Source organism: Triturus cristatus, chromosome 9 (assembly GCF_964204655.1).
Source record: "Triturus cristatus chromosome 9, aTriCri1.1, whole genome shotgun sequence".
NCBI classification, from domain to species: Eukaryota; Metazoa; Chordata; class Amphibia; order Caudata; family Salamandridae; genus Triturus; species Triturus cristatus.
The window spans coordinates 944,000,355-944,016,962 of record NC_140592.1 but is presented as its reverse complement, the minus strand read 5'-3'; the positions used below and the strand labels follow the sequence as shown (position 1 = coordinate 944,016,962).

At 51.7% G+C, this 16,608-nt stretch overlaps 1 protein-coding gene across 2 annotated transcripts in view; it reads left to right on the top strand.

Annotated features, from left to right (window-relative positions):
- The window catches only part of TTC7B (tetratricopeptide repeat domain 7B), a 1,510,908-nt gene that overhangs the window by 553,876 nt on the left and 940,424 nt on the right, over positions 1 to 16,608 (top strand). For both annotated transcript variants that reach the window (XM_085626529.1, XM_085626530.1), the window contains exon 8: positions 2,380 to 2,443. In XM_085626529.1, coding sequence (XP_085482655.1) covers positions 2,380 to 2,443 — 64 coding nt within the window. The remainder of the gene's footprint in view (positions 1 to 2,379; positions 2,444 to 16,608) is intronic.

The window sequence follows — 16,608 nt, the reverse complement described above, 5'->3', positions numbered from 1 at the left end:
TAGGTATATTGAACAGCGATCCTGCAAAAATGGCTGAACGTAATTACATTAAATTTGGCAGTAAGTATCTAGTTATAGTCATACTTACCCCAAACCCTGGAGTCCTCAGTAGTCTCAATCCTGAGCATCATCATGCACACAACACGGCCTCAAGACATGTAGTTGGCTGTGTCTTGACTCCTGAACAGCACATCCATTTCAAGTTCTCTTTATACGCCACTCAACAATACACATTAGCACAACCCCTACCTCTATCACGCAACATACCCACAACATTGCTCAAGCTGCATTGTTGGATAAACATTGCCACCTCAGCAACATTCACTACGGAAACTAGTCTGCCACATATCATTATAATCTATTATTAAACAGTACGTTGGTCTATTCAACAGACCACTTTGATAGCCAGAATAATTGCTCGGCAGTGACAAACTACAACCACAGACTGTGAGCGGGGGAACAAAACGTAATGGGACAACTTCATTTGTTGCCTCTCTGCCTATCTTAATCCACTGGCCTCTACATTGACCCAGACTTTCCCTCAAAGAGTACTTCATTGAGAATGCCCACACAGCCTAGTAACATATCAGCCTCCCATGCAAAATAAAACCCTTGCTCCTGATCAGCCCCCCATACGACCGTACAAGCCTGCGTTCTGACCCACATGGTCGAAGCTAAGGCCCTCTTACGTTGCCTCTGTAGCTTCACAATGATACCACTCAAAGCAGTCTTCTCTGTGGGCAACTGAGTAATCACAGAAGGATGAAAGTATGGTTACATCAACTGTGCAGACTCTCTGTACCAACACTCATCAAATTCAAATCCTTGTGGATCATGTACAACGCCATACCCACACAAAAATGTGACTGCCTAGCAGAACAAGCATTGGTTAAGCCATTAGGTCTGACGTTGGATGACAACCTTTTAGCTTTGATAATGCTTGTTTTCTTTTGAAAAGTTTATATTAAATAAAAAGCATGAATAGTTCCTGACATGGAAAGGGAGTATTTTTTGAGTGAATGTGCTCCTCCAAGGGCAGAATGCCATCACTTGCGGTGAATCTAGGCTATGGTGAAATGGGCTGACCCCTTTCCCCACACTGTATGCTGTAGAGGGTGGAAGAAAAATGTGAATGACAGCAACAGACTTCTCGATGAAGAGGGCTGGCAGAAAGCTCCTGTAAGTCAGTGCATTATACATATAATTTTAGTAAAATATAAACTGCACAACTGCAGCACTAACCAACCGAACCTGAAATTACCTAAAAAACCTGCAAGGATGACCTCTATCACTTCTAATCTTCAGACAAGAACTTTATTGTTTTCATCACATCTCCCATCTGATCTCACCCATTGATGGAATCCGTATGTAAACGATGTAAATTAGGTAACTTATCTAACTTTTGTAATGTATTGTAAACTGTCCCTGTGATGTAACCAGCCCGTCCTCTGCTTAATAAAAGTGTGCCCATGCTCTTGTAACCTGCACCTGGCAGTGTAAAATGCCCAGCTCATGTAAAGCTCTTCTCGACCCATTGGAATTAGACTGTGCTTTACTCCTAAAACTCTGCATGAAAAATGTATTCCTCTCCCTTGTTTCTTCAGAGTGACCCTCTCCTTACTATCAGTCCTCTGCATTCCTTCTATTTCTGAGTCACATATCGGTCCGCCTAATCCCTTTTTTTTATATTTCAACACATTGCTCACACCTCATTTCATAAATCACAACCTCTCCTTCTTTAAAACCCTGTCCCTACAACCTAACAATACCTACTCCCCACCAGTCTATTTATCTGACCAATCGTTTCTAAGATCTATCATGGCCAACACTAACGAACACACCTAACTGCTATTAATGTTAATATACCTCAAAGAAACTGGAGCAAATGCATGGAATGTTCTTTTCATGAGAGCATATGACAAATCCCAATGACCAACCGTAATGATAGATAAACTCCTGATCTTCCATAAAGTGCTCCACCCCCTGTTCAACCCCTCGTCAGGGGTTGGAGCACTTTATGGAGAGTAGCATGCTACTCTTCATAAATTGCTATATAAATGCAATTACAATTCAATCGGATAAATTGACCCCCAAAAACAGTTGTTGTTCAGCCTTGGAGGATTACTTCAGTGTAGCTGGCTAGATTGCTTTACCTGTTCTTTAGAAATGCTGGATCCCAGAGATCTTTGAGGCTCCGATTATAGGATACCGTCATCATATACCTCTTAAAACAGCAAAACCAAAAAGAACAAAGATTTGGTAAAAAATTAAATGATAACAAATAGTATTACTTGCTACTTACAAAGTAAGCATTGCTAATTTGCTCACTCTGTAATGCATCATTGTTTAACTGAATATTTTGGGTTTTGTCTTTTTCAGCTTTTTCTGCCCTCAGGAAAACACGGAAGAAGCGTTACTTCTGCTACTGATTAGTGAGTCTATGGTAAGGCGAAAGGGTGATTGTTTGTGTTGCTTCCTTCTCTCTTGACATCTGTTTTAACCCTGTCAGTAGCAGTAGAGGTGACCATGGACAGGGCATCGGAAAGCGGATTTTAGCATCCCTTCTGTGAAGTCTGAGCAGTTGAGCTCTCAAACGCTCGCCCCCCTCCCATGTCCGCCACAGGCTGAGGACATCACCTCTGCAGTGAGATCTCCCCTGTGAGATATGTGCTTGGGATCCCGAGCCTCCTCCCAACGCCAGGACGCTGAACTGGCATCCAGTAACCCCGGCACAACAGCTGTCACTACAGCTGTCACTGTTCTGCAGCGCGAGCTTGCAAGCTTAACTACATTTACTTTTCATGGAGCAGCAGGAGTCCGTGCTCTGTACCTGGGAAGTTTAAAAAAAAAAAAAAGTAGACTGGACACAGTCTTTCTACCCAGTTTTCTTTCCCATGATATTACTGTGTTGGTTTGTAGCCCACGGGAAGATAGTCAATGTTCTTTCTTCTTGGACTCATTTCCCTGGTTGTTTTATACAGCACCCACCGATTTTAAAGAATATTTGGAGTCCCTTCCCTTTTGATACATACTCCCAGCTAGGATGTAAATGACAAAAGATGTTAGTGATGACCCGTTATCGAGCGGCTTACTGCCGCTCATTTTTTTCAGCTTACAACAAAGCACTGTTATCAGCATAGCGCTCCTTTTGGCTGGAGCCTGGCACCCCACCTGGGAACGGCCCCCCAGTTAGAAGACCCCCCAACTCTAGGGCCAGATTGTAGTTGAGACGTAAGCTATCTGTGGGAGTTAGTGATTTGGCAATGAGAAAAGTATCCAGGGTGTCTTCTGCTGCTGCCATTTTGAACTATACAACAATTCTTAGTTGTGCAGAAAATACAAATTAGTTCACTGGATATTCTCCTGCCTTTCCAAGACATAGTGCCTACTGCTGGGCTGGGGAAGAGTTGCTCACATCAGGCATTGTTCTGTGCTCCCTAGCTTTCCCTCTGAAGCTCGCCCTGCATTTTTTCCTCACTACCAATAAAAACGGACTTCCTCTGTAGGTCTTTTGATGACCTTCTCATAACCAAATGCATGAGGCGACATACTTTGAGCATCTCTTTCTTTAGCTTTGGGCATCACTTCTTCGTTGTTGTCCGGTGTATACTACACCTTCATGGCTTTGTATATGTTCACAGTTTCTTGTCAGCAAGATTTTGACAATGAACATGTGCAGCAGTTGACATCTTGGCCTTGCTTTGAGGATCCGTTGTCTGAACCATGTATGACTTGCATGATCTTTGTGTAGGTTGTGATACATGCTTTTGTAGATTGAAACATTTATCACGCATGAAACATTTATCACGCACAGGTTCTAGCAGAGCCCTGTCTTTAAAGAAGGTCCATGAAGTCCCACTCCCAGCCTTTAAAGACGGTCCATGAAGTCCCACTCCCAGCATTTAAAGTCGGTCCATGAAGCCCCACTCCCAGTCTTTAAAGACGGTCCATAAAGCCCCACTCCCAGCCTTTAAAGTCGGTCCATGAAGCCCCACGCCCAGCCTTTAAAGACGCTCTATGAAGCCCCACTCCCAGCCTTTAAAGTCGGTCCATGAAGCCCCACTCCCAGCCTTTAAAGTCGGTCCATGAAGCCCCACGCCCAGCCTTTAAAGACGCTCTATGAAGCCCCACTCCCAGCCTTTAAAGTCGGTCCATGAAGCCCCACTCCCAGCCTTTAAAGACACTCTATGAAGCCCCACTCCCAGCCTTTAAAGACGCTCTATGAAGCCCCACTCCCAGCCTTTAAAGACGGTCCATGAAGCCCCACTCCCACTCTTTAAAGACGGTCCATGAAGCCCCACTCCCAGCCTTTAAAGTAGGTCCATGAAGCCCCACTCCCAGCCTTTAAAGTCGGTCCATGAAGCCCCACTCCCACTCTTTAAAGACGGTCCATGAAGCCCCACTCCCAGCCTGTAAAGACGGTCCATGAAGCCCCACTCCCAGCCTTTAAAGACACTCTATGAAGCCCCACTCCCAGCCTTTAAAGTCGGTCCATGAAGCCCCACTCCCATCCTTTAAAGACGGTCCATGAAGCCCCACTCCCAGCCTTTAAAGTCGGTCCATGAAGCCCCACTCCCAGCCTTTAAAGTCGGTCCATGAAGCCCCACTCCCAGCCTTTAAAGACGCTCTATGAAGCCCCACTCCCAGCCTTTAAAGTCGGTCCATGAAGCCCCACTCCCAGCCTTTAAAGACGGTCCATAAAGCCCCACTCCCACTCTTTAAAGACGGTCCATGAAGCCCCACTCCCAGCCTTTAAAGACGGTCCATGAAGCCCCACTCCCAGCCTTTAAAGACGGTCCATGAAGTCCCACTCCCAGCCTTTAAAGACGGTCCATGAAGCCCCACTCCCAGCCTTTAAAGTCGGTCCATGAAGCCCCACTCCCAGCCTTTAAAGTCGGTCCATGATTCCCCACTCCCAGCATTTAAAGTCGGTCCATGAAGCCCCACTCTCAGCCTTTAAAGACGCTCTATGAAGCCCCACTCCCAGCCTTTAAAGACGGTCCATGAAGCCCCACTACCACTCTTTAAAGACGGTCCATGAAGCCCCACTCCCAGCCTTTAAAGTCGGTCCATGAAGCCCCACTCCCAGCCTTTAAAGTCGGTCCATGAAGCCCCACTCCCAGCCTTTAAAGACGCTCTATGAAGCCCCACTCCCAGCCTTTAAAGACGGTCCATGAAGCCCCACTGCCAGCCTTTAAAGTCGGTCCATGAAGCCCCACGCCCAGCCTTTAAAGACGCTCTATGAAGCCCCACTCCCAGCCTTTAAAGTCGGTCCATGAAGCCCCACTCCCAGCCTTTAAAGACGCTCTATGAAGCCCCACTCCCAGCCTTTCAAGACGCTCTATGAAGCCCCACTCCCAGCCTTTAAAGTCGGTCCATGAAGCCCCACTCCCAGCCTTTAAAGTCGGTCCATGAAGCCCCACTCCCACTCTTTAAAGACGGTCCATGAAGCCCCACTCCCAGCCTTTAAAGACGGTCCATGAAGCCCCACTCCCAGCCTGTAAAGACGGTCCATGAAGCCCCACTCCCAGCCTTTAAAGACACTCTATGAAGCCCCACTCCCAGCCTTTAAAGTCGGTCCATGAAGCCCCACTCCCATCCTTTAAAGACGGTCCATGAAGCCCCACTCCCAGCCTTTAAAGTCGGTCCATGAAGCCCCACTCCCAGCCTTTAAAGTCGGTCCATGAAGCCCCACTCCCAGCCTTTAAAGACGCTCTATGAAGCCCCACTCCCAGCCTTTAAAGTCGGTCCATGAAGCCCCACTCCCAGCCTTTAAAGACGCTCTATGAAGCCCCACTCCCAGCCTTTAAAGACGCTCTATGAAGCCCCACTCCCAGCCTTTAAAGACGGTCCATGAAGCCCCACTCCCACTCTTTAAAGACGGTCCATGAAGCCCCACTCCCAGCCTTTAAAGACGGTCCATGAAGCCCCACTCCCAGCCTTTAAAGTCAGTCCATGGAGCCCCACTCCCAGCCTTTAAAGTCGGTCCATGAAGCCCCACTCCCAGCCTTTAAAGACGGTCCATGAAGCCCCACTCCCAGCCTGTAAAGACGGTCCATGAAGCCCCACTCCCAGCCTTTAAAGACACTCTATGAAGACCCACTCCCAGCCTTTAAAGTCGGTCCATGAAGCCCCACTCCCAGCCTTTAAAGTCGGTCCATGAAGCACCACTCCCACTCTTTAAAGACGGTCCATGAAGCCCCACTCCCAGCCTTTAAAGTCGGTCCATGAAGCCCCACTCCCAGCCTTTAAAGACGGTCCATGAAGCCCCACTCCCAGCCTTTAAAGTCGGTCCATGAAGCCCCACTCCCAGCCTTTAAAGACGGTCCATGATGCCCCGCTCCCAGCCTTTAAAGACACTCTATGAAGCCCCACTCCCAGCCTTTAAAGACGGTCCATGAAGCCCCACTCCCAGCCTGTAAAGACGGTCCATGAAGCCCCACTCCCAGCCTTTAAAGACACTCTATGAAGCCCAACTCCCAGCCTTTAAAGTCGGTCCATGAAGCCCCATGCCCAGCCTTTAAAGACGCTCTATGAAGTCCCACTCCCAGCCTTTAAAGACGGTCCATGAAGCCCCACTCCCAGCCTTTAAAGTCGGTCCATGATTCCCCACTCCCAGCCTTTAAAGTCGGTCCATGAAGCCCCACTCTCAGCCTTTAAAGACGCTCTATGAAGCCCCACTCCCACTCTTTAAAGACGGTCCATGAAGCCCCACTCCCATCCTTTAAAGACGGTCCATGAAGCCCCACTCCCAGCCTTTAAAGTCGGTCCATGAAGCCCCACTCCCAGCCTTTAAAGACGCTCTATGAAGCCCCACTCCCAGCCTTTAAAGTCGGTCCATGAAGCCCCACTCCCAGCCTTTAAAGTCGGTCCATGAAGCCCCACTCCCACTCTTTAAAGACGGTCCATGAAGCCCCACTCCCAGCCTGTAAAGACGGTCCATGAAGCCCCACTCCCAGCCTTTAAAGACACTCTATGAAGCCCCACTCCCAGCCTTTAAAGTCGGTCCATGAAGCCCCACTCCCATCCTTTAAAGACGGTCCATGAAGCCCCACTCCCAGCCTTTAAAGTCGGTCCATGAAGCCCCACTCCCAGCCTTTAAAGTCGGTCCATGAAGCCCCACTCCCAGCCTTTAAAGACGCTCTATGAAGCCCCACTCCCAACCTTTAAAGTCGGTCCATGAAGCCCCACTCCCAGCCTTTGAAGACGGTCCATAAAGCCCCACTCCCACTCTTTAAAGACGGTCCATGAAGCCCCACTCCCAGCCTTTAAAGACGGTCCATGAAGCCCCACTCCCAGCCTTTAAAGACGGTCCATGAAGTCCCACTCCCAGCCTTTAAAGACGGTCCATGAAGCCCCACTCCCAGCCTTTAAAGTCGGTCCATGAAGCCCCACTCCCAGCCTTTAAAGACGGTCCATAAAGCCCCACTCCCACTCTTTAAAGACGGTCCATGAAGCCCCACTCCCAGCCTTTAAAGACGGTCCATGAAGCCCCACTCCCAGCCTTTAAAGACGGTCCATGAAGTCCCACTCCCAGCCTTTAAAGACGGTCCCTGAAGCCCCACTCCCAGCCTTTAAAGTCGGTCCATGAAGCCCCACTCCCAGCCTTTAAAGTCGGTCCATGATTCCCCACTCCCAGCCTTTAAAGTCGGTCCATGAAGCCCCACTCTCAGCCTTTAAAGACGCTCTATGAAGCCCCACTCCCAGCCTTTAAAGACGGTCAATGAAGCCCCACTACCACTCTTTAAAGACGGTCCATGAAGCCCCACTCCCAGCCTTTAAAGTCGGTCCATGAAGCCCCACTCCCAGCCTTTAAAGTCGGTCCATGAAGCCCCACTCCCAGCCTTTAAAGACGCTCTATGAAGCCCCACTCCCAGCCTTTAAAGACGGTCCATGAAGCCCCACTGCCAGCCTTTAAAGTCGGTCCATGAAGCCCCACGCCCAGCCTTTAAAGACGCTCTATGAAGCCCCACTCCCAGCCTTTAAAGTCGGTCCATGAAGCCCCACTCCCAGCCTTTAAAGACGCTCTATGAAGCCCCACTCCCAGCCTTTCAAGACGCTCTATGAAGCCCCACTCCCAGCCTTTAAAGACGGTCCATGAAGCCCCACTCCCACTCTTTAAAGACGGTCCATGAAGCCCCACTCCCACTCTTTAAAGTCGGTCCATGAAGCCCCACTCCCAGCCTTTAAAGTCGGTCCATGAAGCCCCACTCCCACTCTTTAAAGACGGTCCATGAAGCCCCACTCCCAGCCTTTAAAGACGGTCCATGAAGCCCCACTCCCAGCCTGTAAAGACGGTCCATGAAGCCCCACTCCCAGCCTTTAAAGACACTCTATGAAGCCCCACTCCCAGCCTTTAAAGTCGGTCCATGAAGCCCCACTCCCATCCTTTAAAGACGGTCCATGAAGCCCCACTCCCAGCCTTTAAAGACACTCTATGAAGCCCCACTCCCAGCCTTTAAAGTCGGTCCATGAAGCCCCACTCCCATCCTTTAAAGACGGTCCATGAAGCCCCACTCCCAGCCTTTAAAGTCGGTCCATGAAGCCCCACTCCCAGCCTTTAAAGTCGGTCCATGAAGCCCCACTCCCAGCCTTTAAAGATGCTCTATGAAGCCCCACTCCCAGCCTTTAAAGTCAGTCCATGAAGCCCCACTCCCAGCCTTTAAAGACGCTCTATGAAGCCCCACTCCCAGCCTTTAAAGACGCTCTATGAAGCCCCACTCCCAGCCTTTAAAGACGGTCCATGAAGCCCCACTCCCACTCTTTAAAGACGGTCCATGAAGCCCCACTCCCAGCCTTTAAAGACGGTCCATGAAGCCCCACTCCCAGCCTTTAAAGTCAGTCCATGGAGCCCCACTCCCAGCCTTTAAAGTCGGTCCATGAAGCCCCACTCCCAGCCTTTAAAGACGGTCCATGAAGCCCCACTCCCAGCCTGTAAAGACGGTCCATGAAGCCCCACTCCCAGCCTTTAAAGACACTCTATGAAGACCCACTCCCAGCCTTTAAAGTCGGTCCATGAAGCCCCACTCCCAGCCTTTAAAGTCGGTCCATGAAGCCCCACTCCCACTCTTTAAAGACGGTCCATGAAGCCCCACTCCCAGCCTTTAAAGTCGGTCCATGAAGCCCCACTCCCAGCCTTTAAAGACGGTCCATGAAGCCCCACTCCCAGCCCTTAAAGTCGGTCCATGAAGCCCCACTCCCAGCCTTTAAAGACGGTCCATGAAGTCCCACTCCCAGCCTTTAAAGACGGTCCATGATTCCCCACTCCCAGCCTTTAAAGTCGGTCCATGATTCCCCACTCCCAGCCTTTAAAGTCGGTCCATGAAGCCCCACTCTCAGCCTTTAAAGACGCTCTATGAAGCCCCACTCCCAGCCTTTAAAGACGGTCCATGAAGCCCCACTCCCAGCCTGTAAAGACGGTCCATGAAGCCCCACTCCCAGCCTTTAAAGACACTCTATGAAGCCCAACTCCCAGCCTTTAAAGTTGGTCCATGAAGCCCCACGCCCAGCCTTTAAAGACGCTCTATGAAGTCCCACTCCCAGCCTTTAAAGACGGTCCATGAAGCCCCACTCCCAGCCTTTAAAGACGGTCCATGAAGCCCCACTACCACTCTTTAAAGACGGTCCATGAAGCCCCACTCCCAGCCTTTAAAGTCGGTCCATGAAGCCCCACTCCCAGCCTTTAAAGTCGGTCCATGAAGCCCCACTCCCAGCCTTTAAAGACGCTCTGTGAAGCCCCACTCCCAGCCTTTAAAGACGGTCCATGAAGCCCCACTCCCAGCCTTTAAAGTCGGTCCATGAAGCCCCACGCCCAGCCTTTAAAGTCGGTCCATGAAGCCCCACTCCCAGCCTTTAAAGACGCTCTATGAAGCCCCACTCCCAGCCTTTAAAGACGGTCCATGAAGCCCCACTCCCAGCCTTTAAAGACGGTCCATGAAGCCCCACTCCCAGCCTTTAAAGACGGTCCATGAAGCCCCACGCCCAGCCTTTAAAGTCGGTCCATGAAGCTCCACTCCCAGCCTTTAAAGACGGTCCATGAAGCCCCACTCCCAGCCTGTAAAGACGGTCCATGAAGCACCACTCCCAGCCTTTAAAGACACTCTATGAAGCCCCACTCCCAGCCTTTAAAGTCGGTCCATGAAGCCCCACTCCCAGCCTTTAAAGACGGTCCATGAAGCCCCACTCCCACTCTTTAAAGACGGTCCATGAAGCCCCACTCCCAGCCTTTAAAGTCGGTCCATGAAGCCCCACTCCCAGTCTTTAAAGACGGTCCATAAAGCCCCACTCCCACTCTTTAAAGACGGTCCATGAAGCCCCACTCCCAGCCTTTAAAGACGGTCCATGAAGCCCCACTCCCAGCCTTTAAAGTCGGTCCATGAAGCCCCACTCCCAGCCTTTAAAGTCGGTCCATGAAGCCCCACTCCCAGCCTTTCAAAACACTCTATGAAGCCCCACTCCCAGCCTTTAAAGTCGGTCCATGAAGCCCCACTCCCAGCCTTTAAAGTCGGTCCATGAAGCCCCACTCCCAGCCTTTAAAGTCGGTCCATGAAGTCCCACTCCCAGCCTTTAAAGACGGTCCATGAAGCCCCACTCTCAGCCTTTAAAGTCGGTCCATGAAGCCCCACTCCCAGCCTTTAAAGACGCTCTATGAAGCCCCACTCCCAGCCTTTAAAGACGGTCCATGAAGCCCCACTCCCAGCCTTTAAAGACGGTCCATGAAGCCCCACTCCCAGCCTTTAAAGACGCTCTATGAAGCCCCACTCCCAGCCTTTAAAGACGGTCCATGAAGCCCCACTCCCACTCTTTAAAGACGGTCCATGAAGCCCCACTCCCACTCTTTAAAGTCGGTCCATGAAGCCCCACTCCCAGCCTTTAAAGTCGGTCCATGAAGCCCCACTCCCACTCTTTAAAGACGGTCCATGAAGCCCCACTCCCAGCCTTTAAAGACGGTCCATGAAGCCCCACTCCCAGCCTGTAAAGACGGTCCATGAAGCCCCACTCCCAGCCTTTAAAGACACTCTATGAAGCCCCACTCCCAGCCTTTAAAGTCGGTCCATGAAGCCCCACTCCCATCCTTTAAAGACGGTCCATGAAGCCCCACTCCCAGCCTTTAAAGTCGGTCCATGAAGCCCCACTCCCAGCCTTTAAAGTCGGTCCATGAAGCCGCACTCCCAGCCTTTAAAGACGCTCTATGAAGCCCCACTCCCAGCCTTTAAAGTCAGTCCATGAAGCCCCACTCCCAGCCTTTAAAGACGCTCTATGAAGCCCCACTCCCAGCCTTTAAAGACGCTCTATGAAGCCCCACTCCCAGCCTTTAAAGACGGTCCATGAAGCCCCACTCCCACTCTTTAAAGACGGTCCATGAAGCCCCACTCCCAGCCTTTAAAGACGGTCCATGAAGCCCCACTCCCAGCCTTTAAAGACGGTCCATGAAGCCCCACTCCCAGCCTGTAACGACGGTCCATGAAGCCCCACTCCCAGCCTTTAAAGACACTCTATGAAGACCCACTCCCAGCCTTTAAAGTCGGTCCATGAAGCCCCACTCCCAGCCTTTAAAGCCGGTCCATGAAGCCCCACTCCCACTCTTTAAAGACGGTCCATGAAGCCCCATTCCCAGCCTTTAAAGTCGGTCCATGAAGCCCCACTCCCAGCCTTTCAAAACACTCTATGAAGCCCCACTCCCAGCCTTTAAAGTCGGTCCATGAAGCCCCACTCCCAGCCTTTAAAGTCGGTCCATGAAGCCCCACTCCCAGCCTTTAAAGTCGGTCCATGAAGTCCCACTCCCAGCCTTTAAAGACGGTCCATGAAGCCCCACTCTCAGCCTTTAAAGTCGGTCCATGAAGCCCCACTCCCAGCCTTTAAAGACGCTCTATGAAGCCCCACTCCCAGCCTTTAAAGACGCTCTATGAAGCCCCACTCCCAGCCTTTAAAGACGGTCCATGAAGCCCCACTCCCAGCCTTTAAAGACGGTCCATGAAGCCCCACTCCCAGCCTTTAAAGACGCTCTATGAAGCCCCACTCCCAGCCTTTAAAGACGGTCCATGAAGCCCCACTCCCACTCTTTAAAGACGGTCCATGAAGCCCCACTCCCACTCTTTAAAGTCGGTCCATGAAGCCCCACTCCCAGCCTTTAAAGTCGGTCCATGAAGCCCCACTCCCACTCTTTAAAGACGGTCCATGAAGCCCCACTCCCAGCCTTTAAAGACGGTCCATGAAGCCCCACTCCCAGCCTGTAAAGACGGTCCATGAAGCCCCACTCCCAGCCTTTAAAGACACTCTATGAAGCCCCACTCCCAGCCTTTAAAGTCGGTCCATGAAGCCCCACTCCCATCCTTTAAAGACGGTCCATGAAGCCCCACTCCCAGCCTTTAAAGTCGGTCCATGAAGCCCCACTCCCAGCCTTTAAAGTCGGTCCATGAAGCCCCACTCCCAGCCTTTAAAGACGCTCTATGAAGCCCCACTCCCAGCCTTTAAAGTCAGTCCATGAAGCCCCACTCCCAGCCTTTAAAGACGCTCTATGAAGCCCCACTCCCAGCCTTTAAAGACGCTCTATGAAGCCCCACTCCCAGCCTTTAAAGACGGTCCATGAAGCCCCACTCCCACTCTTTAAAGACGGTCCATGAAGCCCCACTCCCAGCCTTTAAAGACGGTCCATGAAGCCCCACTCCCAGCCTTTAAAGACGGTCCATGAAGCCCCACTCCCAGCCTGTAAAGACGGTCCATGAAGCCCCACTCCCAGCCTTTAAAGACACTCTATGAAGACCCACTCCCAGCCTTTAAAGTCGGTCCATGAAGCCCCACTCCCAGCCTTTAAAGTCGGTCCATGAAGCCCCACTCCCACTCTTTAAAGACGGTCCATGAAGCCCCACTCCCAGCCTTTAAAGTCGGTCCATGAAGCCCCACTCCCAGCCTTTAAAGACGGTCCATGAAGCCCCACTCCCAGCCTTTAAAGTCGGTCCATGAAGCCCCACTCCCAGCCTTTAAAGACGGTCCATGAAGTCCCACTCCCAGCCTTTAAAGACGGTCCATGAAGCCCCACTCCCAGCCTTTAAAGTCGGTCCATGATTCCCCACTCCCAGCCTTTAAAGTCGGTCCATGAAGCCCCACTCTCAGCCTTTAAAGACGCTCTATGAAGCCCCACTCCCACTCTTTAAAGACGGTCCATGAAGCCCCACTCCCAGCCTTTAAAGTCGGTCCATGAAGCCCCACTCCCAGCCTTTAAAGACGGTCCATGAAGCCCCACTCCCAGCCTTTAAAGTCGGTCCATGAAGCCCCACTCCCAACCTTTAAAGACGGTCCATGAAGCCCCACTCCCAGCCTTTAAAGACACTCTATGAAGCCCCACTCCCAGCCTTTAAAGACGGTCCATGAAGCCCCACTCCCAGCCTGTAAAGACGGTCCATGAAGCCCCACTCCCAGCCTTTAAAGACACTCTATGAAGCCCAACTCCCAGCCTTTAAAGTTGGTCCATGAAGCCCCACGCCCAGCCTTTAAAGACGCTCTATGAAGTCCCACTCCCAGCCTTTAAAGACGGTCCATGAAGCCCCACTCCCAGCCTTTAAAGTCGGTCCATGATTCCCCAATCCCAGCCTTTAAAGTCGGTCCATGAAGCCCCACTCTCAGCCTTTAAAGACGCTCTATGAAGCCCCACTCCCAGCCTTTAAAGACGGTCCATGAAGCCCCACTACCACTCTTTAAAGACGGTCCATGAAGCCCCACTCCCAGCCTTTAAAGTCGGTCCATGAAGCCCCACTCCCAGCCTTTAAAGTCGGTCCATGAAGCCCCACTCCCAGCCTTTAAAGACGCTCTGTGAAGCCCCACTCCCAGCCTTTAAAGACGGTCCATGAAGCCCCACTCCCAGCCTTTAAAGTCGGTCCATGAAGCCCCACGCCCAGCCTTTAAAGTCGGTCCATGAAGCCCCACTCCCAGCCTTTAAAGACGCTCTATGAAGCCCCACTCCCAGCCTTTAAAGACGGTCCATGAAGCCCCACTCCCAGCCTTTAAAGACGGTCCATGAAGCCCCACTCCCAGCCTTTAAAGACGGTCCATGAAGCCCCACGCCCAGCCTTTAAAGTCCGTCCATGAAGCTCCACTCCCAGCCTTTAAAGACGGTCCATGAAGCCCCACTCCCAGCCTGTAAAGACGGTCCATGAAGCCCCACTCCCAGCCTTTAAAGACACTCTATGAAGCCCCACTCCCAGCCTTTAAAGTCGGTCCATGAAGCCCCACTCCCAGCCTTTAAAGACGGTCCATGAAGCCCCACTCCCACTCTTTAAAGACGGTCCATGAAGCCCCACTCCTAGCCTTTAAAGTCGGTCCATGAAGCCCCACTCCCAGTCTTTAAAGACGGTCCATGAAGCCCCACTCCCACTCTTTAAAGACGGTCCATGAAGCCCCACTCCCAGCCTTTAAAGTCGGTCCATGAAGCCCCACTTCCAGCCTTTAAAGTCGGTCCATGAAGCCCCACTCCCAGCCTTTCAAAACACTCTATGAAGCCCCACTCCCAGCCTTTAAAGTCGGTCCATGAAGCCCCACTCCCAGCCTTTAAAGACGGTCCATGAAGCCCCACTCCCAGCCTTTAAAGACGTTCCATGAAGCCCCACTCCCAGCCTTTAAAGTCGGTCCATGAAACCCCACTCCCAGCCTTTAAAGACGCTCTATGAAGCCCCACTCCCAGCCTTTAAAGTCGGTCCATGATTCCCCACTCCCAGCCTTTAAAGTCGGTCCATGAAGCCCCACTCTCAGCCTTTAAAGACGGTCCATGAAGCCCCACTGCCACTCTTTAAAGACGGTCCATGAAGCCCCACTCCCAGCCTTTAAAGTCGGTCCATGAAGCCCCACTCCCAGCCTTTAAAGTCGGTCCATGAAGTCCCACTCCCAGCCTTCTCCCAGCCTTTAAAGACGCTCTATGAAGCCCCACTCCCAGCCTTTAAAGACGGTCCATGAAGCCCCACGCCCAGCCTTTAAAGTCGGTCCATGAAGCCCCACTCCCAGCCTTTAAAGACGGTCCATGAAGCCCCACTCCCAGCCTGTAAAGACGGTCCATGAAGCCCCACTCCCAGCCTTTAAAGACACTCTATGAAGAACCACTCCCAGCCTTTAAAGTCGGTCCATGAAGCCCCACTCCCAGCCTTTAAAGTCGGTCCATGAAGCCCCACTCCCACTCTTTAAAGACGGTCCATGAAGCCCCACTCCCAGCCTTTAAAGTCGGTCCATGAAGCCCCACTCCCAGTCTTTAAAGACGGTCCATAAAGCCCCACTCCCACTCTTTAAAGACGGTCCATGAAGCCCCACTCCCAGCCTTTAAAGACGGTCCATGAAGCCCCACTCTCAGCCTTTAAAGACGCTCTATGAAGCCCCACTCCCAGCCTTTAAAGACGGTCCATGAAGCCCCACTACCACTCTTTAAAGACGGTCCATGAAGCCCCACTCCCAGCCTTTCAAAACACTCTATGAAGCCTCACTCCCAGCCTTTAAAGTCGGTCCATGAAGCCCCACTCCCAGCCTTTAAAGTCGGTCCATGAAGTCCCACTCCCAGCCTTTAAAGACGGTCCATGAAGCCCCACTCTCAGCCTTTAAAGTCGGTCCATGAAGCCCCACTCCCAGCCTTTAAAGTCGTTCCATGAAGCCCCACGCCCAGCCTTTAAAGACGGTCCATGAAGCCCCACTCCCAGCCTTTAAAGTCGGTCCATGAAGCCCCACTCCCAGCCTTTAAAGACGGTCCATGAAGCCCCACTCCCAGCCTTTAAAGTCGGTCCATGAAGCCCCACTCCCAGCCTTTAAAGACACTCTATGAAGACCCACTCCCAGCCTTTAAAGTCGGTCCATGAAGCCCCACTCCCAGCCTTTAAAGTCGGTCCATGAAGCCCCACTCCCACTCTTTAAAGACGGTCCATGAAGCCCCACTCCCAGCCTTTAAAGTCGGTCCATGAAGCCCCACTCCCAGCCTTTAAAGACGGTCCATGAAGCCCCACTCCCAGCCTTTAAAGTCGGTCCATGAAGCCCCACTCCCAGCCTTTAAAGACGGTCCATGAAGCCCCACTCCCAGCCTTTAAAGACACTCTATGAAGCCCCACTCCCAGCCTTTAAAGACGGTCCATGAAGCCCCACTCCCAGCCTGTAAAGACGGTCCATGAAGCCCCACTCCCAGCCTTTAAAGACACTCTATGAAGCCCAACTCCCAGCCTTTAAAGTCGGTCCATGAAGCCCCATGCCCAGCCTTTAAAGACGCTCTATGAAGTCCCACTCCCAGCCTTTAAAGACGGTCCATGAAGCCCCACTCCCAGCCTTTAAAGTCGGTCCATGAAGCCCCACTCTCAGCCTTTAAAGACGCTCTATGAAGCCCCACTCCCACTCTTTAAAGACGGTCCATGAAGCCCCACTCCCATCCTTTAAAGACGGTCCATGAAGCCCCACTCCCAGCCTTTAAAGTCGGTCCATGAAGCCCCACTCCCAGCCTTTAAAGTCGGTCCATGAAGCCCCACTCCCAGCCTTTAAAGACGCTCTATGAAGCCCCACTCCCAGCCTTTAAAGTCGGTCCATGACGCCCCACTCCCAGCCTTTAAAGTCGGTCCATGAAGCCCCACTCCCACTCTTTAAAGACGGTCC